At 40.7% G+C, this 24,015-nt stretch overlaps 1 protein-coding gene across 2 annotated transcripts in view; it reads left to right on the top strand.

Moving 5' to 3' along the window:
* The window catches only part of ccdc102a (coiled-coil domain containing 102A), a 160,630-nt gene that overhangs the window by 116,736 nt on the left and 19,879 nt on the right, over positions 1–24,015 (top strand). Inside the window, exons 7-9 of one of the 2 annotated variants that reach the window (XM_063012752.1) lie at positions 8,404–8,574; positions 8,724–8,827; positions 8,958–9,069. In XM_063012752.1, coding sequence (XP_062868822.1) covers positions 8,404–8,574; positions 8,724–8,827; positions 8,958–9,069 — 387 coding nt within the window. Of the gene's footprint in view, positions 1–8,403; positions 8,575–8,723; positions 8,828–8,957; positions 9,070–24,015 lie in introns of those variants that run through there. The other variant, XM_063012751.1, reaches the window with a different exon arrangement.

The following is a 24,015-nucleotide window of genomic DNA, read 5'->3' as shown; positions in this document are numbered from 1 at the left end:
ATTCAGCCTTAGCCACTCACATGGCGTTAAGAATCGAACAAACAAATGTATAGTAGTTGGGTTTATTGAAAATATTATGGCTATTTCACTCATTTGAACTCGTATTTTAGTAACATTTCCATCTCTTGTTACAGTAGAATAAATTTTATGCATTTCATGTTAAATGATCAACTTTTATGTCCTAATTTTCTTTGTAATCTTTTTACTGTTCTTATTTCTTATCACATTCTCATACTATTTCTATTCTCTTTTAATCAGTTTTCTTTGAATATTTTTAACCTGTGTCTGCATCTTCAGGTTTGACCTTATATACACTTATGTCTTTCTTCTTTATTACTAATTTAGAGGCTGTCTGCCTCTAATTCACTATGCTGTCTGCCTTGCTGGAGCTAAGGCAACTTTCTTCATTAAGTTCATTTGTACTAAAGCATTCACGAAACAGAGCTGTTCTCTCAGAGTACTAATGAATATAATCAGATTTAAATAAGGGGGATTAATAAAAGGCTTTTAGATCTCTTTTATATGTTTTATAATATACATAAGCAAATACTTTCTTTAAACATTTGATTATTGACTTTAATACAACTTTCAGTTGCAGTTTAGGTTTTGTGTATGAATTTATTTTATTTTGAATTAAGCCAGTCATAATTTATCATCAGGATAAACTGTAAGCCCCTTTTTCTGAGCCATTATGTGGTTGAAATGTGCAGATGTAATGTAGCATTAGCCACACTGCTAGAAGTACAAATACACAAATGAAGTGTTTGTCTTTTTGTCCTGCATTTTACCCTTTTTATTTAAATTAAGGCATATTCAATTGCTTACCTTTCTCAATCGCTGTTAGGGCTGGGTATCGCCACTAATTTCCTGGATCGATTCGATTCTGATTCACAAGGTCCCGATTCGATTCGATCTTCGATTCGATTCAATTTCGATTCAACACATTGAGGCATATTTGAGTTACATTAACAGGTTTTGTTTAAATATGTACAGATGTTCAGAGAACGAATGTGATAATTGTACAAAGAACACTCATTATTAAAAATATTTGTGTATTTTGTTTACATAAATAATTAATCCAAAACAGAAAACAGTAACATTCATTTTTTATTATTATTTTATATGTCTGACACGCTACAACATTGTAAATGTAATGTAAACATACATCTGGCTGTTGAACAGCTTATGCCAAGTTTACACTACACGACACTCTGATTAACACCTGGTCGCTGTAATGTTCACACTACACGACTGATCGGCGATGGGGGGTTTTACACTGCACCATCTATCACCAGGGGGAATCACAGGCGAGCTTCTCTGGTCTCCAAAACTACGTTTTGTCACGAAAACACACGTGAGAAGTGATAAAAGGTTTAATGCTACCACGTCCAAACATGCACATCAACAAGTAACGAGAGATCAAAGTTTGTGCGCTGATGAAATAAATGAATCTGAGTGGATTTGGCAACACGAGCAGCATGGCTTGTTCTATAGTGAGTTGGAGGTTAATAAATATTTTGTTTTGTAGAGAACGATCAGGTCAGAAATACTGTAAAACTCGTGTGCTGATGTATTCTGATAGAAACTATATTGCGCTCCACCACCTGTTTCCAACCTCTCCCCTGTGTTTCCCCTCGCTGTTTCTCACATTGATTGAGAGCTGAGTTTTGATCGCAGAGCGAACACCGAGTTCCTCCCGAATCCAGCACCGACCCGTCGCCGAGCGAAAATCAATGCAAAAAGTTGTGTAGTGGTCATAACTTGAGCTTCTGCCATGCTAAACTGATGTGCAGGTCAGATCTCATTGCATGAAAAAACACTGGCTGGTCACGCGAAATTAAAGGGAGTAACAGATTTCCGTGAGCACCGTAAAAAGGGGCATATTTAAAAGATCGATCTCGCGTTTATATGAATCGATATCGGATCATTCAAATAAAGATCGATTCAAATCAAAAAATCTATTTTATAAACCCACCCCTAATCGCTGTAGACCCCTACCCTGACCGAGAAGGGCCGTACTTAACACATTGCACGAGTATGCACAGGGATTAGTATCACATAGAGTATCACATTGATTTGAGTGAATATTATTCCCTGTCTCGAGTAGAGCCTAAAAGATACTTTCTCATATAGAAAGAATATTTGAGGCCGCTTAGGTGGCACAGCGGTAAAAACACACGCTGGAATCAGAGCTGGGATCTTAAATACATCGTATTAAATCTCAGCTCTGCCGTACCGGCTAAGGCTGAGCGGCCACATGAACAAAGATTGGCCTGTTGTTCAGATGGGCGGGACTAAGCCAGATGGGGTCTCTCTCCCATGACTGGTGCAATTACGACCTCTGCTGGCTGATTGATGGCGCCTGCACAGAGATGAGAAAAGAGTGCTCTTAGGGTGTGTCTCTCCATGCACAACGCTGGGCTGCACTGCATCGTCAAAGTGTGGGTGATAAGATGCATACGGCATGCTGCCCACGTGTCAGAGGGGGTGTGGGTTAGCTTCATTCTCCTCAATCAGAGCAGAGCAGGTAAACTAGGACACAACACAAAACAGCATTTAAAGTTCTTTAGATTGTTGTTTTAGCTTTAGCTGTACAGTAAGTGTACAGCTAAAGTGGTAAAGAAAAATAATTATTATGATTTAATGTTATTAGCAGCTCTATAAAATATCACAAAACAAATGACCAACATTAGCTAAAAGCCTTTTTGTTTTATTAAGATATTTGCTATGTGGTTCTCTGTATGTCTTGGCTGTATACAACTATTTGGCTCATGACTCTCTGAGATAGCACAGGCTAATATTTTAAATAAAAATATTTTTGTTATCTGTAGATAGATACATAACCTCAGCATTGGTGCAGCTGCAAAGCCAAACAAAGCACTACAGACTGAGAGTGCAGATAAACTGTGAGATCAGTGATTGACGAAGCCTTAGTGATCAGTAAAAACAAATAACACCAAAGTGTTCATTAAAATCTAGCTAACTTGAATTAGCTTTACATTTGGCCTAACACTTTCCAGCCAGGTAGACAATCTCTTTTCTGATTGACTGGGGTGATGGCACATACCCTAAATTTCACAAGAAAATTGTAGCCAGTGATGCTGCCTGAGACATCAAGAACATCTTGTCAAATACTTCTCTTTTGATTAATTTGTCTTACTGATTCATTTTTTAACAAAGACATTTTTACACTGAAGCTTTAAAGGTGAAACCAATGCAGCAGGCCTCTCACTTGCATCCACACACACATGCATACGTGCAGGATGCAGCAGATTGTTAATTAATATGGATTTAATAGAAAGAACCAGCTCTCTTGCAGACAGGCACTGATCAGACGGTTTTGGTGTCCCTCTGTGGGATTAGATTGAATCAGTGGCAATCCATTTGACACCATTTACACCAGAAGTGGGCAATTACATTTTCCTAGGGGCCACATAAGAAACTGCGACTGTTGTGGAGGGCCGGACCAATAGGGTGCACTTACATTACATTAGCCATAACAGCCATAACAGCCATAACATTAAAACCACCTCCTTGTTTCTACACACATTGTCCAGTTTATCAGCTCCACTTACCATATAGAAGCACTGTAGTCCACACGTAAATTGAAAGTCATGTAAATTGAAAGAAATATCGCCCACTTAAAAATAAGAACAATCCTGTTGTATGGCATGTATGATGTACATTTATTTATGTCTGATTTTTAATTGGCACTGACCTCATGCGGGTCGGTTGGGGACAGCCAAAGGGCCGCTGTGGCCCACGGCCCATACAATGCCCAGGTGTGATTTACACCATATGCACACAGACTGGTACTTGTTACACTAATGGTTGGGTTTGTTATTTGCTCCAGTAATTTGCCAAGTTTTGCAGTATCATATAACTAGCTCATGTTCTCGTTTCTGTGACCAAATACCAACAGCGCTGATCAGCTGAGGACCATTACAGGTGATAGATGGTGTGTGTGTATTCTGTTGTGTTTAAGTGTACAAATGCAATTAAGATGAATGTGTTATTAGTAGGACCCTACTAAATTCACGGGAAAATGTGCTTAATTTCACAGACCTTGTTTTTCAAAAATCACAGGTTTTTAAATAAAAGTGCCACATTTCACAGCAGTCATTAAATAACGATCACAAACTGAATGATAGAATCAGTGATATACAATACACTCACAGCCTAGCTTAATAGATGAAAGACCACATCCACAGAATTGGTTGGGAGTTTTTCTGAGTTTCCTAGTTACCTGAGTTGTGTTTTTAGCTGCTTTGGACTTCAACATCATGGACATTTTTGTATCCAAGCGTTTGCTGAGTTTATAAACAAAGAAATAAACTGTACATAGACAAATTATCGGAAGAATACTTTACTGGCTTATTTTTTTGAGGTGCAGCACAGAGATGATCACGTGTATAGAGTAGCACACTTTTACATTGACTATGGAATCCCCAAAGAGACAAAATGCACTCAATATGTAAACACACATCGAACATTGTAAGCACACACACCACAGAAAAGTCTGTTACACTAACTTAATTGCTGTATGATTGCTAGGACGCCTCATAGTGCATAATTCACCTCATATTTCATATGCTACGCAAATAAAAAATGTTAAATTGGTAAACGCAAACCTTAAATTTTGAATTTCACAGCAAATTGCATATTATACGAGAAACTGCTCATTTCATGGTCCATGACATGATTTTTACGGCTGTAAATCAGGTAGGACCTTAGTTATTAGTTTTTCATACAAGTGTGCAAACAGACATTAATGTTCTATATCACAATCTGTATTTGTTGTACACACATTCTCCTGTGTCTGATATACTGATGGGGAAGGGAGGGTAAATCATGTTTAATTAGGGCTTCCTTTTGCATTTAGATTTTATTCTATCACCTCTCTGTCACCTGTCACTTGTTTTTCATTTAGTCTTTGTGTGTGTCTGTTTCACAAAGTATGTGTAGGTATGGTATATACTTATTATGATTTATATTTATTTGGGTAATATACAACAGGTTAAAATGAGAATTAAAAATATTAAAAATAAAAGCTGAATTGATAAGCAACTCAAGAGCTTTTTATTTCAATTATGTATCAGCGTGTAATGGTAAGTGCTGAGAAGTATGGATATATTTGTTTGGTTGAGTCATTTAGAATGTGAGTCATGCTTGTTGGGCTGTTAGCACTAAGTGCATGAAGGAGTGTCTCAGCAAAGGGAACTGAAACCGCACAGGCTCAAACCATCATTTATCACAACTAATGGTCACAATCTGTTTTCCTGGACGTAGTGGCATTTCTCTGCTTCTGCTTGCCACCAGTGTAAGAGCTGAATGTTCTCGTTACAGAGAGGAGCTCGGCCTTGCTTTGCCTGTTCTGTATAGATAGGATTTTTCTCGTAACAAACATCTGCACCTTTTCAGGGTTTGATTTTATTGGTCTATGAAAATCTACAAGAAGACATTCCCATGTTTTCATGTTGACCTCTGCCAGTGCTAGTTTGGAAGAAATAAAATTAGCGATGGAAACGGGATGTTCTTGTCACAGTGTTTGATTTTAAACAGAAGTAGGAGAGCCATTGGTTGCCAGACAAAAGAAAACATTGTACTTTGCTGACTGGGTTTTGTTTTATCTACATTAGACATTAGATTACTGTGGCGGTTTGTCCCAGAAGAATCCAGCTGTATTATTATTGTATAAGTCTTGAGATGATAGGTGTGTTTACATGTGCATGATAATCTGATCATTAACACATTTCCGCAGGTATCTGATTGTTTAAGTAATTATGTAATTTGCATACATCTGCAGTTCTTCAGTTTCAGCTACTTAGATTAAAGCAGCTGCATGTTATCTCAGTAGTCCGGTTGTTTTCCAGATTCTGTTGGATTTCTGCAAATGATCATGTGTGAGGAAACAACTCTTGTTTACAGTCGAGCATTAGAAGATGTATAATAAGTGTTGTTACTTTTTTAGAAGCGGGCAGTTAATTTTTCATGTGGGGTATATAGGATTTGAATAAATCTTTTTTAATGAATGGAATGATAATTTAAAAGCTGCATGTTGTGTTTATTTGTGTTTTCTTCATTTCATAATTATTTCATTGTAATTAGTTGGAGATCTCAAACATTGAAATTTAACAAATTAGCAAAAATGGAAGAAATCGTGTGTGGGCAAATTCACAGCTTTTATGTGCTGTATGTGTGGTGTGTTTTATATTTTGGTTGGAAATGATGTCTTGGCGGGAGGAGTAGTAATGTGTCGTGTCTAAAAGACTGAGAGCGAGCTTATAGTTCAGATTTAGTGCCATCTGATTTCCACCTTTTTGGACTGCTCAAGGACGCTTTAAGGGAAAGAAGATTTTGATGTGATGATAATGTGAAAGCAATGGTGCATCAGTGGCTATGTGCTCAACCAAAAACATTTGTTTTTAGTAATCTGCTGATTACTTTCATTAAAAAGTAAAAAAAAATACTGGGTAAAATGCATCGGAGGGTGACTATGTAAAAAGTGATGTCATTTGTTTTTAAAATTCTCAATAAATAGAGTTTAAAAGAAGTGTGGAAACTTTTTAAAGAACCCTCGTATATACAGGTATTGCAGTAGCTCTTTTCCCATTAAAGAATCAAATTACTGACTGTCTCAGTTAGACATTAATGTGCATTTAAACCGAATAATGTGTTTAATTTCACAGCTTATTTTCTTGCAGTTATACTGTCAGTGTGCACGCACTGTAAGTGCACTCAGGGTTTTACTGCTTGAATGGTCAGCAGGATTCTTTTAGAAATCTTTTTTTATATTAACACAACACGATACATAATCTGAATCCAAACCATCTTTTTTCAAGTTGTATCTCTGGTGTAGCCTATTAAGAACTGGATGATTATGATGATGCTGTATTGCTGTTACCTCATGTAATTGAGCACCTAAACTGGGTTAAATATGTGCGCTGCAATGACAAACAATATTTGAAAGAGATTGTTTTGATTTTGTGACCATGTAATACTGCTTAATTTTCTTGGTTATTTTTCTTTCTTGATACACACCAACAGTTAGAGAGCCTGCACTGTTGCTTTTAAATTTTCTTTTAAAAAATAACCCTAGAAAAACATGTCACAAAGGAGAGAGATTTTCCAAAAATAGAGATAAAACATCTCATTTGCTTCCCTATTCTCCAGCTTTAAGGTGTGAGCATGTATCTTAAATTGTACAAGATCGAGTTTAAGGCCAGGCTTAAAATTTCACAAGCATGGGCATTAATATGGTTTGTGTCCCCTTTGTGGCCATAACAGCTTTTATTAATCTGGAAAGGACTTTCACAAGATTTTGAAGTGTGTCTGTATTAATTTGACCCTAATCTGTACCCAATACGCTTTTGAAAGCAAAGACTTGGGTTGGAATCGCTCCTCCAGTTCAAACAACGTCTTTATGGACTTTAGTTCGTGCACAGGGACACATCAATGCCTGAACAAAAAAGGGCTTTTCCTAAAGTTTTGCCACAAGGTTGAAAGTCTATAATTTATATTTTATACGTCTGGAGGGGGATTACACTATCTTGCCCATCTGCCATGTTGCTATCGACTTGCAGGGGACATAAAGGTGCAAATGATGGACAGTGCCAGTTCCTTATTGGCAGTCTCTGCACCTCATTAAGCATGAATTTGCTCTTTTAAACTCCAGCCTCATTGCCAGCTCATGGCTGGATTCTCTGCTTCCCTTTCTTTTAGGCTGCCATGCCAGGCTTGGTCTGACCTGGCTTTTTCTGTCGCTGGCATTCTTTTTGTTTTTCTTATGTGGAACTCAGCTGATGATGAGGCACTATATTGGCTCCCGCCCTTTTGCCGTCAGTAGTAATTTGCCCTGTACCCTACCTGCCTCCATGAGCGTCATGATGCCACCTCTACAGTATTATAAGGGAATCCATATGTGACAGCATCAGTCACTGAAGTTGCAGTTTCAATGCATCTTCCCTTTAATAGCCGCTGCCAGTGTTGAGAGTTCCCTCTCCTTATACTTTTTTTTAAGTACTTGGGATGTCACACGCTGGTGAGTTAAGCAGCTGGCACATAGTGATGATAATACAGTTCTCATTTATTTTCTATTTAGTTATTAGTTACCCCCCTTTTTGTAGGGTTTAGCCTCAGTACTGTTCATTCTTCACATTCCTCATAGGTGCGGGGCCCGTGACGAGGTGCGCTCCACCCCATTGCAATAAATTTGGCTGAAACACCTGAGATTAATAATCTAAATGGGTGTCCACATATTTTTGGCCATATAGTGTACATTTGGCGCTAAATTATTAAGTTCAAGGCTGCATAATATTGGCCATGTAGTCTTTGTGTGCACATGTGTATGGTTAATAGCTGGCATAAATTTAGCTGTGTGTATCTGTGTGTGTGGTGTTGCAGGAACTAGCAGACTTTCGGCACGTCCACACGAAGCTGAAGAAGCAGTACCAGGAGAAGACGGCCGAGCTGGCCCATGCTAATCGACGGGTAGAACAGCATGAGACCGAGGTGAAGAAGCTGAGGCTGAGGGTGGAGGAGCTGAAGAAGGAGCTGGGTCAGGCAGAGGACGAGGTTAGAGCTCATCATTATTGCTTACATACTGATTTATAGACTCACCCTGTCTGCACGTACTCACAGCTGAGGCTCGTTTCCCATCTTGTATTCTGTATGATAGGAAATTATATCAAAGCCCTTACTAGGGTCACTTGGGTGTTTTACAGTTGGATGATGCTCATAACCAGACCAGGAAGTTGCAGAGGTCTTTGGATGAGCAGGTGGAACAATCAGAGAACCTTCAAGTTCAGCTCGAGCATTTACAGTCCAGGTAACACTCACACACACCTTTTCACACACTCACACCTCTCCCTGTCGTACTTCGTGTACTACGTCTTTAGTCACTTTGTAGAGTTTGACTGTTTTAATCAGTAACTGACAGGGTTTTTTTTCCCTCTCAGTTTCCACATCACCAGTCCTGCATGTTCTCTCTTTCACTCTCTCATCTCTCTGCGTTCTGGCTTGTGCCTTCCTGCAGCCAATCCTGCGCTGCCTAGCTGTGGGTTACCGTAGTAACAGGAAGACTTAAAGAAGCTTAGCAGGCTGAGGTTTCCTAGCCTGAAAGAGCTGGCCCAGGCATCATGATACAGACTCATTCGACTGTAACAAGAATATACTGGATTTAGCCAAGACAAGACAAGGCTTCTTTTAACGACTTCTGGTTCTTATATACTGAATAAGATTGGGATATATAGGATATCTGGTTTCACATCTGACTAAATGCACCAAACATTTTTGTCTGATTATTAGAAAATTTGCTATACAGAGCACAGTAGAATGTAGGCACTGTTAAACTTTTGCAGCAATGTAGGACCTTGACAGAATGGGTCTGCTTAGAGTTAGGGCTGCCTCAATATCGTATTTGTATTGGCACTGATACAGAAACTTAAAAGCAGTATGCATGCACATGCACAATTTGGTTTTGTATTTCATCCTTTTATTTCATCCTATTTGTAAAGTTAAAACTAAAAGATAATACTTCCAGCGCAGAGATTCTGAACACCTTGGTTCGAGTCTCGGCTCTGCTACCGGTCGGCTGGGCACCATCCAGCGGGCACAATTGACGGTGCCTGCAGCAGACACAAATTGGCCATCGTGTCCGCTGGGTAGGGGGAATGACTGGACTAAGTGGGTGGTGTCGTCAAATGCTGTGCAAGGACCCTGGTTAGCGGATCGAGGCATAAGGCAGAAGCAAGGGTGTAAAGGGTTTGCTAGGACTGTGCATGCGTCGGAGGGCACATGAGCAGCAAATATACCCTTCTCAAACACAATCAGGGATCCACAGCAGCGGAAGACAACTTGACTACACTAAACCTTTTAGTTCCAGAGGCAGAATGAGTCTGACTTGGCTACCGCTCTGTGCTAATAGCCAGTTTAATTAAGCCTGAGCATTTTAATGTAAGCGAGTCACACAAAATGTTCTGTAGTAGCTGTTGTTTATTTAAAACCGCAACATTCATTAATAACAGTAAAAACGGAGAGATGTCTGAGAAAAGAAACGTACGCTTTGCTTCATATGAATCAACTCACTTACATTGATACTGTGAACAGAGCATCTCCCACTATACACCTCTCTTAAAGACACACACACATCCTATGTAGTCCAGCAGTCATTGTGTTCGTCACTGATTTATCTTCACCGTTAGCCCTATTTTTAAGGGGTTTTTTTTCAGACTGAACTGGATAACATTAAACGTGTGTGTGTGCGTGGTCAGCAAGACTAATCAAATATGTCTCCTGCATGTGAAAAAAGAATTACTTTAGTTTTAGAAGTGAAATAGTCTCGTAATTCCACGCCCCCCCCCCACAGATTGAAAACCCCTGCTATAGACCGTCACGTCACCTGAGCTCTTGTAATGGTGATCACTAGAAAATGTTCAGCTCCAGTGTAATAATTTAGCTCCAATGTAAAACAAAAAAATTATCCAAGAAAATTCAAATTAAACATGTTTATTAGTGACAGTGTAATATGCATTCTATTTGACTACATGCACAAATATCCAAAGACATCCATATCTTGACATATAACATCACTGACAAACACACAACACTAATTTTTCAACTGTTTCAAACCAAATAGACCAGTGTGGTAGAAAAACCCTTAATAAAATACCTCCAAGACTAGATTGTGAGTATAAAAGTTTTAGTCTTTTCTGCAGAGAAGAGATCACACAAACAGAGTCTCACATAGAGGCTCCGTAGACGTGATAACGATAATTATAACAAACATCTTTTTATACTTGTTGGTGACCTTGTGGGACAGTGGAAGATTCCACTGTTAAAAGAGATTTCTTAGCTAGAACATAAGAACTGGTCTAAACCAGCTACAACTGGGTTTTGGACGTCATACGAGGCAATTGACGCACTTTTTATCACGTACACCATGTTAACATTCTATTGTTGCAGTATTATTGGAATATGACTACTGGTAAAAATGCCCTAAGCATATCTAAATTTCTAAGGAGTAATTAATTATATATTAATACTTCTAGTGTAAATTAACATTTTTCTGTCACATCAGACATACCTGTAATTATAAGGTTTACATTTACATATGGCTGGCTTTGTGTGTGTGTGTGTGTGTGTGTGTGTGTGTGTGTGTGTGTGTGTGTGTGTGTGTGTGTGTGTGTGTGCTACTGTGAAATGTGGTCAGTTACTGTGCACTGCTAGCAACTGTAACCAAATACAGTTTTACTGTGTATTTGTAAGCAAACTTGGCCTGATTCTGATATGAAAAGCTTTCTCAGAGGAATGGAGACGGTTACACCTACATACTGAGAGCCAGCTCCATGTATAATCAGTAATGCCCATGTTTTTGGAAAGGGATGTCCAACAAGCTATTGGTCAGTTGTTTATATACTTTTGACCATGTGATGAATTTTTGACTTTCTCTTTGCAGCTTAGGTGTAAAAAGTGATTCCAACTGTGTTTGGTCCAAATGGTGGATAGGAAGGATAATTCCCACTGGGGAAATCATAGCCACATTTGTCTATTTGACTTTAGAACCCTGCTTAGCATGCATCATGGTAGTTCTTGTGCTTGTTGTTTCTAAAGCCATTTATCAAGGAAATCATGGGTAAATCTTGGCAGTACTCTCACCAGGTCATGTCTTGGAGCCCTTTTCATCCTTCATCACAGTACAAGAGGACAAAAAAAACAGAAAGGTCCTGGGGAAAACAGTTAAACGATAGCCTTAGGAGAGATTGGCCAGGGTTCGATGCTGTCGCAAAGATACAGGAGAGCGTACAACAGGTCTCACAACAGATGGAGCATGGAGCGACCGTCCACAGTTGTCATGGAAACCAAGGATAGCCTGGCAGTGGAGAAGTCTAGATGGGGGTTGTCAGGGTGACAGAAGAGAAGTGGGTATTAGGGTACTAAAGTGAAATTATTATTTCAGGTCATTTCATTACCTAAAGTATTGCTTGATATATATATTTTTTAAATGACTCAGACTTTGTTTAAACGCTTTAATTTTTGTGTGTTTAAAATTGTGAATTATGAATGGTTCATTTATATATTTATAATCAGTGGGTAAATGTGCAGAACATAAAAAAATCTCTGTTTTATGTCTTTCCTCAACAAAGGGATTATTAAATATTGCTTGGCATCATTGTTCTGTAATGAAATAGTTATATGTAATTTATAGAGCTATTTTTTTTAAACTTCCTGTTGCTTGACAGACCAGTCATTTTTATGTTGTGCTTTTTGGGGGAAAAGTCTACCCATCACATCATTTAAATAAAAACCCTAAGGCAGGAAGTGTGGGTTTGCCCTCAGGCAGTATTTGCTTGGCTAAACCATTGTCTCCCAGCATGATGATGCAGGCAGAGCGTAGAGCTTCTCCAGCAACACTAAAGCACACCTGCTGTGCCCATTAGCTTATTTCACCAGCAGTAAGCTGGCTCCATCTTATCTGTCAATGCTAGGCTTAGCAGCTTACTTTAAGTCTCTCTATCTCTCTGGTTAGCCTTTGCGATGATGGTGTAATACCTGAACTGTTTCTGCCCATAATCTTAAATATAATATTTCTAAACAGCCATTGATTATTTTAAATTAACAGGGCTACTAATTGCTGATGCTGAAATCTTCTGTTACTCTTAAAAGGAATAGCTACTTAATAACTTAGCAAGGTAGGTTATGTTGAGTTGGAATTACCCCTGTGCATGGGGATATTTTTGTATATCTAAGCTAAATCAATCACTATATTTAGCCCTATTTGAAGGATTAAAGGCACATTCACATGAGTAGCGTTTTGCACTTTGCTTACCGCAAGGCTCGATACAAATCGTGCTTGGCTTGAGCGGTGCAGTAAGCAACCATACACAGTGGGGAAAATAAGTATTTGATCCCCTGCTGATTTTGTAAGTTTACCCCCTTACAAAGACTTGAACAGTCTATAATTTTTATGGAAGTTTTATTTTAACAGAGAGAGACAGAATATCAACAAAAAATCCAGAAAAAAAAACATTAAATAAAGGTTATAAATTAATTTGTATTTAATTAAGGGAAATAAGTATTTGATCCCCTACCAACCAGCAAGAATTCTGACCCCCACAGACCGGTTATGTGCCCATGAGGCACACAAATTAGTCCTGTCCCTGTATAAAAAACTCCTGTCACAGAATCAGTTTCTTCCGTTCAAATCTCTCGACCACCATGGGCAAGACCAAAGAGCTATCAAAGGACATCAGGGACAAGATTGTAGACCTGCACAAGGCTGGAATGGGCTACAAGACCATCAGCAAGAAGCTTGGTGAGAAAGAGACCACTGTTGGTGCGATCATTCGAAAATGGAAGAAATACAAGATCACAGTCAATCGCCCTCGCTCTGGAGCTCCATGCAAGATCTCGCCTTGTGGGGTAAGAATGATTCTGAGAAAGGTGAGGTCAGTCCAGAATTACACGGGAGGAGCTTGTCAATGATCTCAAGGGAGCTGGGAGCAGAGAAATGCTGGATATGACCCCAAGAACACCATCCCCACTGGGCATTTCTCTGCCTCCAAACACGGCGAGTGGAGTTGATGCCAAAGAGCTCAATTTTGGTCTCATCTGACCATATCACATTCTCCCAAGCTTTCTCTGAATCATTCAGGTGTTCATTGGCAAACTTCAGACGGGCCTGTACATGAGCCTTCTTGAGCAGAGGGACTTTGCGGGCACTGCAGGATCTCAATCCATTACGGCGAAGTGTGTTACTAATGGTTTTCTTGGTGACTGTGCTCCCAGCTCCCTTGAGATCATTGACAAGCTCCTCCCGTGTAATTCTGGGCTGACCTCACCTTTCTCAGAATCATTCTTACCCCACCAGGTGAGATCTTGCATGGAGCTCCAGAGTGAGGGTGATTGACTGTGATCTTGTATTTCTTCCATTTTCTAATTATCGTGCCAACAGTGGTCTCTTTCTCACCAAGCTTCTTGCTGATGGTCTTGTAGTCCATTCCAGCCTTGTGCAGGTCTACAATCTTGTCCCTGACGTCCTTTGATAGCTCTTTGGTCTTGCCCATGGTGGTCGAGTGATTTGAATGGAAGAAACTGATTCTGTGACAGGTGTCTTTTATACAGGGACAGGACTAATTTGTGTGCCTCATGTGCACATAACCGGTCTGTGGGGGTCAGAATTCTTGCTGGTTGGTAGGGGATCAAATACTTATTTCCCTTAATTAAATACAAATTAATTTATAACCTTTATTTAATGGGGTTTTTTCTGGATTTTTTGTTGATATTCTGTCTCTCTCTGTTAAAATAAACCTTCCATAAAAATTATAGACTGTTCAAGTCTTTGTAAGGGGGTAAACTTACAAAATCAGCAGGGGATCAAATACTTATTTTCCCCACTATATATCTATGTTTAGTTGTTTTTTTTCTCACCGTTTCACTTTTAAACTTGTGTTATAACTCAGGGTGCTGAAAATCATCTTTTTCAAGAGAGTCTAAAACGTTTATTGTGAAAAAGCTTAACATGCCTTAATGTACTAAAAGAACTACATAGTAACATTAAACTTCTCTCAGTTATAACTGGTCAGAAGTTCTCTCTACGAATGACATTTCTTGGTTGTTATTTTAGTACAATGTCACGTTAAGCTTTTACCACATCATATCAAACAGTTCGTTTGATTGGAGGCACTTTGAAAAGGTCAACGGCAAACTGTGTCAAAGTTCAATCAGATGATTGAACGGCAAGCGCAAAAATTGCTCAGGGAAGCTCAGCAGCAATCTAAGCAGCACCACCACACTCTATAGAAAACAATGGCACAGCCGGCGCAAAAGCAGTTTTGCCGCTTCTCATGTGAATGTGCCCTAAGAGGGGCATTGCTGACTAGATATACACTATATTGCCAAAAGTATTTGCTCACCCATCCAAATCATTGAATTCAGGTGTTCCAATCACTTCCATGGCCACAGGTGTATAAAACCAAGCACCCAGGCATGCAGACTGCTTCTACAAACATTTGTGAAAGAATGGGTCACTCTCAGGAGCTCAGTGAATTCCAGCGAGGTACTGTGATAGGATGCCACCTGTGCAACAAGTCCAGTCGTGAAATTTCCACACTGCTAAATATTCCACAGTCGACTGTCAGTGCTATTATAACAAAGTGTAAGCAATTGTGAACGACAGCAACTCAGCCACGAAGTGGTAGGCCATGTAAAATGACAGAGCGGGGTCAGCGGATGCTGAGGCACATAGTGTGCAGAGGTTGCCAATTTTCTGGAGAGTCAATCGCAACAGACCTTCAAACTTCATGTGGCCTTCAGATTAGCTCAAGAACAGTGTGTAGAGAGCTTCATGGAATGGGTTTCCATGGCCGAGAAGCTGCACCAAAGCGTTACATCACCAAGCGTGATGCAAAGCGTCGGATGCAGTGGTGTAAAGCACGCCGCCACTGGACTCTAGAGCAGTGGAGATGAGTTCTCTGAAGTGACGAATCATGCTTCTCCATCTAGCAATCTGATGGACGAGTCTGGGTTTGGCGGTTGCCAGGAGAACGGTACTTGTCTGACTGCAGTGTGTCAAGTGTAAAGTTTGGTGGAGGGGGGATTATGGTGTGGGGTTGTTTTTCAGGAGTTGGGCTCGGCCTCTTAGTTCCAGTGAAAGGAACTCTTAATGCTTCAGCATACCAAGAGATTTTGGACAATTTCATGCTCCCAACTTTGTGGGAACAGTTTGGGGATGGCCCCTTCCTGTTCCAACATGACTGCGCAGCAATGCACAAAGCAAGGTCCATAAAGACATGGACGAGCAAGTTTGGTGTGGAAGAACTTGACTGGCCTGCACAGAGTCCTGACCTGAACCCGATAGAACACCTTTGGGATGAATTAGAGCGGAGACTGCAAGTCAGGCCTTCTCGTCCAACATCAGTGTCTGACCTCACAAATGCGTTTCTGAAAGGATGGTCAAAAATTCCCATAAACACACTCCTAAACCTTGTGAAAAGCCTTCCCAGAAAAGCTGAAGCTGTTATAGCTGCAAAGAATGGGGGCGACATCATATTAATACCTATGGATTACGAACGGGATGTAACTCAAGTTCATATGCTTGTGAAGGCAGACGAGCGAATACTTTTGGCAATATAGTGTTTGTAGCTATACTAGATTATGTTGGTTCTGTCAGAATTGACATATATTACAAGTAAGATGCAATGTACCTGTGTCTTCTTTATTATTAGAGTAACATTTTAGTCAGTTCCATGAAAAAAATCATATATTTATGGCAGATACTGTATATATGAACTCCCAAACTTCTATAAATTCTTAGCCTAGCTAACATTTTGACTGTTTCATGCTAGCAGTAGTTACATTAGTAGTGGAAAGCTATAACGATATTTAGTAGAAAATATTAAAATGGTTTTAACTTTTTCCAATTATTCTGAATGAATGATTCATTTCAGCTGCTCCCATTAGGGGTTGTCAAAGCGGATCATTTGACCACATATTTGATTGGCACAATTTTTACATCGGCTGCACTTCCTGAAGCAAACCCTTTTATTTATCCGGGATTGAGACTGGCACTTAGGGTGCACTGATATGTGTCCCCCTACTGGCTATGTTTACTTAAGACCCTTCAGACTGTTTGCAACTGTTTTTTTTGTTGTATTTATTACTTTTGTAGTTATTAAAAAACGATTTTAACATTGTGTGTTGTGTATATTTCACTGATAGCCTCGATGTAAGTAAATTAATGTTTAATAATGGTAATTTCCATAACATTTTGAAAATAAAGGGGGAAAAAGTTGAATTGTTAATCCCATGTGTATGACAGAATTCCATGTGTATGTTAGCTTAAAGCAATAAGCCACGAGAGACCGTGCGTTACTGCGATTTTATCTCGAGTGGCTTATTGCTTTTATAAAACGGCGGTCAACATAAAATATAATAAAATACAACAATGTTCAATTTATAAATGTTTTTATTTACAAAAACACTTACAAAAAGCATTCTTCCGCGAAATCAGGTAGTCTGTTAACAGTGTTGCTAGGCAACATGAGGGCGAACAATAAACATTCCTCCACAAACACTATTACACTATTTCTTGGACGAAACACCCGCCTAATGATTAGGATTACTGTTTATATTAATCTGGACATTTCCATGTATAGTACATGACTTAAAATAGTGTTCAACCAAGTTTGTACTTTTTCTTTTCAGTGGCGTATTAATATGGAATAATGTGAGGTGGTCATAGGTGTGCGTATATCGGGGATTTTACAATGGCTTTGAACGCGGCTCAGCCAATCAGATTTTAGGACTGGAACTATCCGTTTTATAATCATCATTTTAGAATCCTGACAGGCCTAGTTGCATTGTCCTTTTGCTTTCATCTTTTTGCATTGTTTGCTCGCAAATCTTCAGCAAATTCAGTGTGACTGCTTGTCTGATGTCTCAAAAGCTGGACGTCATAATTTTGATCTTTTTTACACCTTATGGTTTTAGTGCATTATATAAAATGTTATAAAGTTCAAGAGGAACATTTAAGTGTTCTCAGTGAGTAGCACTGTTGCCTCACAAGAAGATGGTCTTGGGTTTGATCACCAGGTGGAGCGGTCCGGGTTCTTTCTGTGTGGAGTTTGCATGTTCTCCCCGTGTCTGCGATGGTTTCTTCCGGGAGCGCCGGTTTCCTCCCACAGTCCAAATACATGCAAGTGAGGTGAATTAGAGATACAAAATTGTCCATGATTGTGCTTAACTTGTAAACTGATGAATCTTGTGTAATGAATAACTACCGTTTCTGTCATGAATGTAATCGAAGTGTGTAAAACATGACGTTAAAATCCTAATAAATAAATAATAAATATTCAGTAAAAAAGGTTATGCACTGTTATGTTTAGCAGCAACAACTGCAGCTACACAGTTTTTATAACTGAGCATTAATCTTTTACATCACTCTTGAAGTGAATTCACATATACTTAACAGCAGGTGGGATAGAGGTGGGAGAAATAGTGCGTGCGTGCGTGTGCGTGCTGTGCTGTGCTGTGCTAGTAATAAATAGTGTGAGGCAGGTTGTTATGATGTGGCTAGCTGTAAGGAATGTTACAGATATAGCTGTATATATGACAGGTCTGTGTATAAAGAAGTGTGATGCTTCAAGCATTCTTTTATGCATGTTTTCATTGTCTGTTTTAGGAAGGCACTTTATTCTGGTCCGGGTCACACTGGGTCTGATTCATTAAGCAACAGACAGGGAACACCCCAGACAGGTCACCAGTCCATCACAGGGCAGACACACACACACACACACACAGACAGGGCAATTTGTCAGTAGCTCTATTTAGCCTGACTGCATGTCTTTAGATTTGTGGGAGGAAACCAGAGCACCTGGAGCAAACCCACTTGAACACGGGGAGAACATGCAGACTCCACACATAAAGGACCCTGGTCGTCCGGCAAGAAATTAAACCCAGGCCCTTCCTATCCATTGCGACTGTGCTGCCCAATGCATTGTTTCTACAACAGACATTAAACATTAATTAACTGGCCCATAGGACTTATTACTGGTGGTGCTGTATGGCCCAGACAAGACTCTTTTTAATTTGTTTTGCCATCTTATCAGTGGCTGTCTTACTCCATATGCATGTCAAACCTCCAGCTTTATGTCTTCTCTTCATAGTTAAAACAGCTATGTAACAACTTGAATTTTTTGGCCTGTGAGTTGCTTTTTCTGATACTGTGGCTTTGGGTCTACCAGTCTTCATTCTGTTAGAGTTTCCCCCAGTTTCATAGTGCCTTTTAATGGTGCAGGAAATTCCTATTGTCACCTTGTGTTTTTTCACAATTTCTTGATAGGAAAGGCCAAAACGTTAAGGGTTATAATGATCTACCTTTCTTCTTTTATAAATTGCTATTGCTAAAAAGACTATATCCTGCCGTGCAGTTTTTGCTTTAACAATGCTTTTAAACTGACAAGAGATTTATAAGCAGTCAACAAAATTGGGGCCCCCCTTGAGCCTTTCAAAGCTTAATTTACTACCTTTGCTGCAACCAGCTGTAAGGTAGTAGACAACAAAAATGCCTTTTTGTTATTACTTTAACACTAAGTTTAATTTTCTTCAGAATCAATAAAGTATCTATCTATCCATCCATCCATCCATCCATCCATTCATCCAAGTTTGTGGTGTTCTAAACAATTTTGGCTGGTAAAGTATTATTTTGAGCTTATATGACAGTGTGTTTGATTATGAACAGAACGTATCTGTTTTTGTATGGTAATTTGAATTAGTATGTAATTACTAAAGGAAGAGCAATGTGCATCTGTATTTACCTCTTTGTTCTATGTAGTGTTTAATGTTTCTGGAAAATCATCTCTTCACACACACAGAAATTCAGAAGCAAGCCAATTACTTGTATACAATCTATCTATCTATCCATCCATCCATCCATCCATCCATCCATCCACCCACTCATCCAAACACCAACCCACTCACCCACCCACTCATCCAAACAACCCACTCATCCAAACACCCACCCACCCACTCGTCCAAACAAACCACCCTCCCACCCGTCCAAACAACTCGTCCAAACAACCCACCCACCCACCCACCCACTCGTCCAAACAACCCACCCGTCCACCCACTCGTCCAAACAACTCACCCGTCCAAACAACCCACCCAACCACCCACTCGTCCAAACAACCCACCCACCCACTCGTCCAAACACCCACCCACCCACCCACTCGTCCAAACACCCACCCACCCACCCACCCACTCGTCCAAACACCCACCCACTCGTCCAAACACCCACCCACTCGTCCAAACACCCAACCACCCACCCACCCACTCGTCCAAACAACTCGTCCAAACAACCCACCCACCCACTCGTCCAAACAACTCGTCCAAACAACCCACCCACCCACCCACTCGTCCAAACAACCCACCCACTCGTCCAAACAACCCACCCCCCCACCCACTCGTCCAAACAATTCACCCACCCACCCACTCGTCCAAACAATTCACCCAACCATTCACTCGTCCAAACAACCCACCCACCCACTCGTCCAATCACCCACCCACCCACTCACCCACCCACCCACTCACCCACCCACTCACCCACCCACTCCTCCAATCACCCACCCACTCCTCCAATCACCCACCCACTCGTCCAATCACCCACCCACCCACCCAACCGTCCAATCACCCACCCACCCACCCACTCGTCCAAACTCCCACCCACCCACCCACCCACTCGTCCAAACTCCCAACCACCCACCCACCCACTCGTCCAAACTCCCACCCACCCACCCACTCGTCCAAACTCCCACCCACCCACTCGTCCAAACTACCACCCACCCACCCACCCACTCGTCCAAACAACCACCCACCCACCCACCCACTCGTCCAAACAACCACCCACCCACCCACTCATCCAAACACCCACCCACCCACTCATCCAAACACCCACCCACACACTCATCCAAACACCCACCCACCCACTCATCCAAACACCCACTTACTCATCCAAACACCCACCCACTCATCCAAACACCCACCCACCCTTCAAAACACCCACCCACCCACCCATCCAAACACCCACCCACTCATCCAAACACCCACCCACCCACTCATCCAAACACCCACCCAAACACCCACCCACTCATCCAAACAACCACCCACCCACCCACTCATCCAAACAACCACCCACCCACCCACCCAACCACTCATCCAAACACCCACCCACCCACCCACCCACTCATCCAAACACCCACCCACCCACCCACTCATCCAAACACCCACCCACTCATCCAAACACCCACCCACCCACCCACCCACTCATCCAAACACCCACCCACCCACCCACCCACTCATCCAAACACCCACCCACCCACCCACCCACTCATCCAAACACCCACCCACCCACCCACCCACTCATCCAAACACCCACCCACCCACCCACCCACTCATCCAAACACCCACCCACTCATCCAAACACCCACCCACCCACCCACTCATCCAAACACCCACCCACCCACCCACCCACTCATCCAAACAGCCACTCACCCACCCACCCACTCATCCAAACACCCACCCACCCACTCATCCAAACACCCACCCACCCACCCACTCATCCACACACCCACCCACCCACCCACCCACTCATCCACCCACCCACTCATCCACCCACCCACTCATCCAAACACCCACCCACCCACCCACTCATCCAAACACCCACCCACCCACTCGTCCAAACATCCAAACACCCACCCACTCGTCCAAACACCAACCCACCCACCCACCCACTCGTCCAAACACCAAGATTCGTCCAAACACCAACTCACCCACCCACCCACTCGTCCAAACACCCACTCACTCATCCAAACACCCACCCACTCATTTTTTGGCTGGTAAAGTATTATTTTGAGCTTATATGACAGTGTGTTTGATTATGAACAGAATGTGTCTGTTTTTGTATGGTAATTTGAATTAGTATGTCATTACTAAAGGAAAAGCAATGTGTGCATGCATCCGAGGAGATGTTTCTAACCATGTTTCTGCCATATATGTCTTTAAGTAGTTAATTTAAGGATGAGTGAATAAGAATTTTAGCTACTTTAGTGCTTTCCTAAAATCAGGGTGCAATACCATCCTTATGTGACATTTTCTTCTTATCTATGGTTGGTGTGTTTTGTCTGTGCTTTAAAGAGTTGATTTCATTTCAGTTCAGATTTTCAGTGTAGATTGGTCTGCTTTTTGCTTATATCTATTTAGATTGTGGGATTTGGGAGGAGAAAATCTTAACTTAGAATATGCAGGGGCTTATAGATAACACTGCCTAAAAACATAGGTTACAGTATTCTTCCTTTCTAATATTCTTTTTACATACACAGCACATTTTCTAATTTTATAATGCAATTAATAGTGCACAATTTAATGTATATTAGTAGTAGTTTTAATTAGAATTCACTATTTAGTTAAAATTTAAAAAAAAAGATGTGCAAAAATATTAACTACAGCAGTTAAGTAGTGCAAATAATGGTTACTTATAAAAATCCTTTTAAAATCGTGCATCTTCTATTTTATATATACAGCATTCAGTAGATGCTCTTATTCCAGAATAACTTACGGAAGAGTTTTGTGCTTTGGTAATAATTTCCTTAATCCAGTATAAATGGCCAATAGGCATACCTTGGTAGTCAAGTCATGTTAAGTGTCTTCAAAGACATGAAGTGTCATCCAAGGTGCTGTACAATAAAATCAGAACAATGATAAAATAAATCAATTAAATAAAATAGTAATGAAGGACATTTAGCAGAATAAACATGTCAATGTAAGTAAAACTGTTGGTCACCTTTGGACCACATCCAAGAGTGTGGAACAGTTAAAAAGTACAACTGCCAGCCTTCTTTTTTCTGCATTTACTTCTTTGCCGTATGTAGTGTTTAATGTTTCTGGAAAATCATTTCTCCACACACACTCAGACACAGAAATTCAATAGCAAGCCAATTACCTGTATACATGACTTGAATATAGAGATTGTTGGGCAGACATCCAGGTAGCTTAATACGATTAGTCGTAATCTGAATAATGCCTTAATTAAATGAAGACAATTGAAGTATGCTGTCTGTATGACCTGTTGTCTGATTACTGCCAGAACCTGACCTGAATCAGATTAGTGTAAACACACTCACTGTTTTACATGAAATGGCACAACAGGAAGACAGTAAAGGCAGTGCAGCAGTGGTGCAGTGTGGCAGCACTTGGGTAGGAGGCTGCAGTTTGAATAAGTTGTAGAGGCTTGATTTTGTGCACGGTAATAGTTATAAGTTTCTGTGATATTTTTGGGTTTGTCTGTTGGACAGATTTTATAATGTACTTCTGCTTTTGTGCCACTGTGCTCAAGTGGCAGCTCAAGCATGTGCGTAGGTGAACTAGAGTGCATAAGTGTATTAGAACGCTGCAAACAGACACAGAGATGTCAAAAAGATATATGGTAGACATGAATGCATATAAAACAAATTTGTACAGAAAATCTGAAATCACATTTTCTGGTCTGTCTAAAATCTTTATTTTGTTTTCTGTTTTAGTTTGTGTTTTTGTATTGACGGTTTAATAAGGTCCTATGTTAACATGTACAATTGTGATTTTCACCATAAAACATCACAATAAAACATTTAAAGCCATTTATAATGAAGATCAAGTTTGAGTCTCACTGGTGCCACCAGCCTGATTGGGCACTTAACAGAAGGAAGCTGACGCACAAGAAAGTTTGCTGAAGACAAGCAGTTCAAAAACATGGATTACTGGAATGCCCTGTGGTCTGACGAGACCAAGATAAACTTGTTTGGCTCAGATGGTGTCCAGCATGTGTGGTGGCACCCTGGTGAGAAGTACCAAGACAACTGTATCTTGCCTACAGTCAAGCATGGTGGTGGTAGCATCATGGTCTTGGGCTGCATGAGTGTTGCTGGCACTGGGGAGCTGCAGTTCATTGAGGGAAACATGAATTCCAACATGTACTGTGACATTCTGAAACAGAGCATGATCCCCTCCCTTCGAAAACTGGGCCTCATGGCAGTTTTCCAACAGGATAACGACCCCAAACACAACCTCCAAGATGACAACTGCCTTGCTGAGGAAGCTGAAGGTAAAGGTGATGGACTAAACCCAATTGAGCACCTGTGGCGCATCCTCAAGTGGAAGGTGGAGGAGTTCAAGGTGTCTAACATCCACCAGCTCCGTGATGTCATCATGGAGGAGTGGAAGAGGATTCCAGTAGCAACCTGTGCAGCTCTGGTGAATTCCATGCCCAGGAGGGTTAAGGCAGTGCTGGATAATAATGGTGGTCACACAAAATATTGACACTTTGGGCACAATTTGGACATGTTCACTGTGGGGTGTACTCACTTATGTTGCCAGCTATTTAGACATTAATGGCTGTGTGTTGAGTTATTTTCAGAAGACAGTAAATCTACACTGCTATACAAGTTGTTCACTGACTACTCTAAGTTATATCCAAGTTTCATGTCTATA

This window comes from Trichomycterus rosablanca, chromosome 17 (assembly GCF_030014385.1).
Source record: "Trichomycterus rosablanca isolate fTriRos1 chromosome 17, fTriRos1.hap1, whole genome shotgun sequence".
Classification (NCBI taxonomy): domain Eukaryota; kingdom Metazoa; phylum Chordata; class Actinopteri; order Siluriformes; family Trichomycteridae; genus Trichomycterus; species Trichomycterus rosablanca.
The sequence above is the reverse complement of the archived record's forward strand: the minus strand, read 5'-3'. Positions and strand labels throughout refer to the sequence as shown.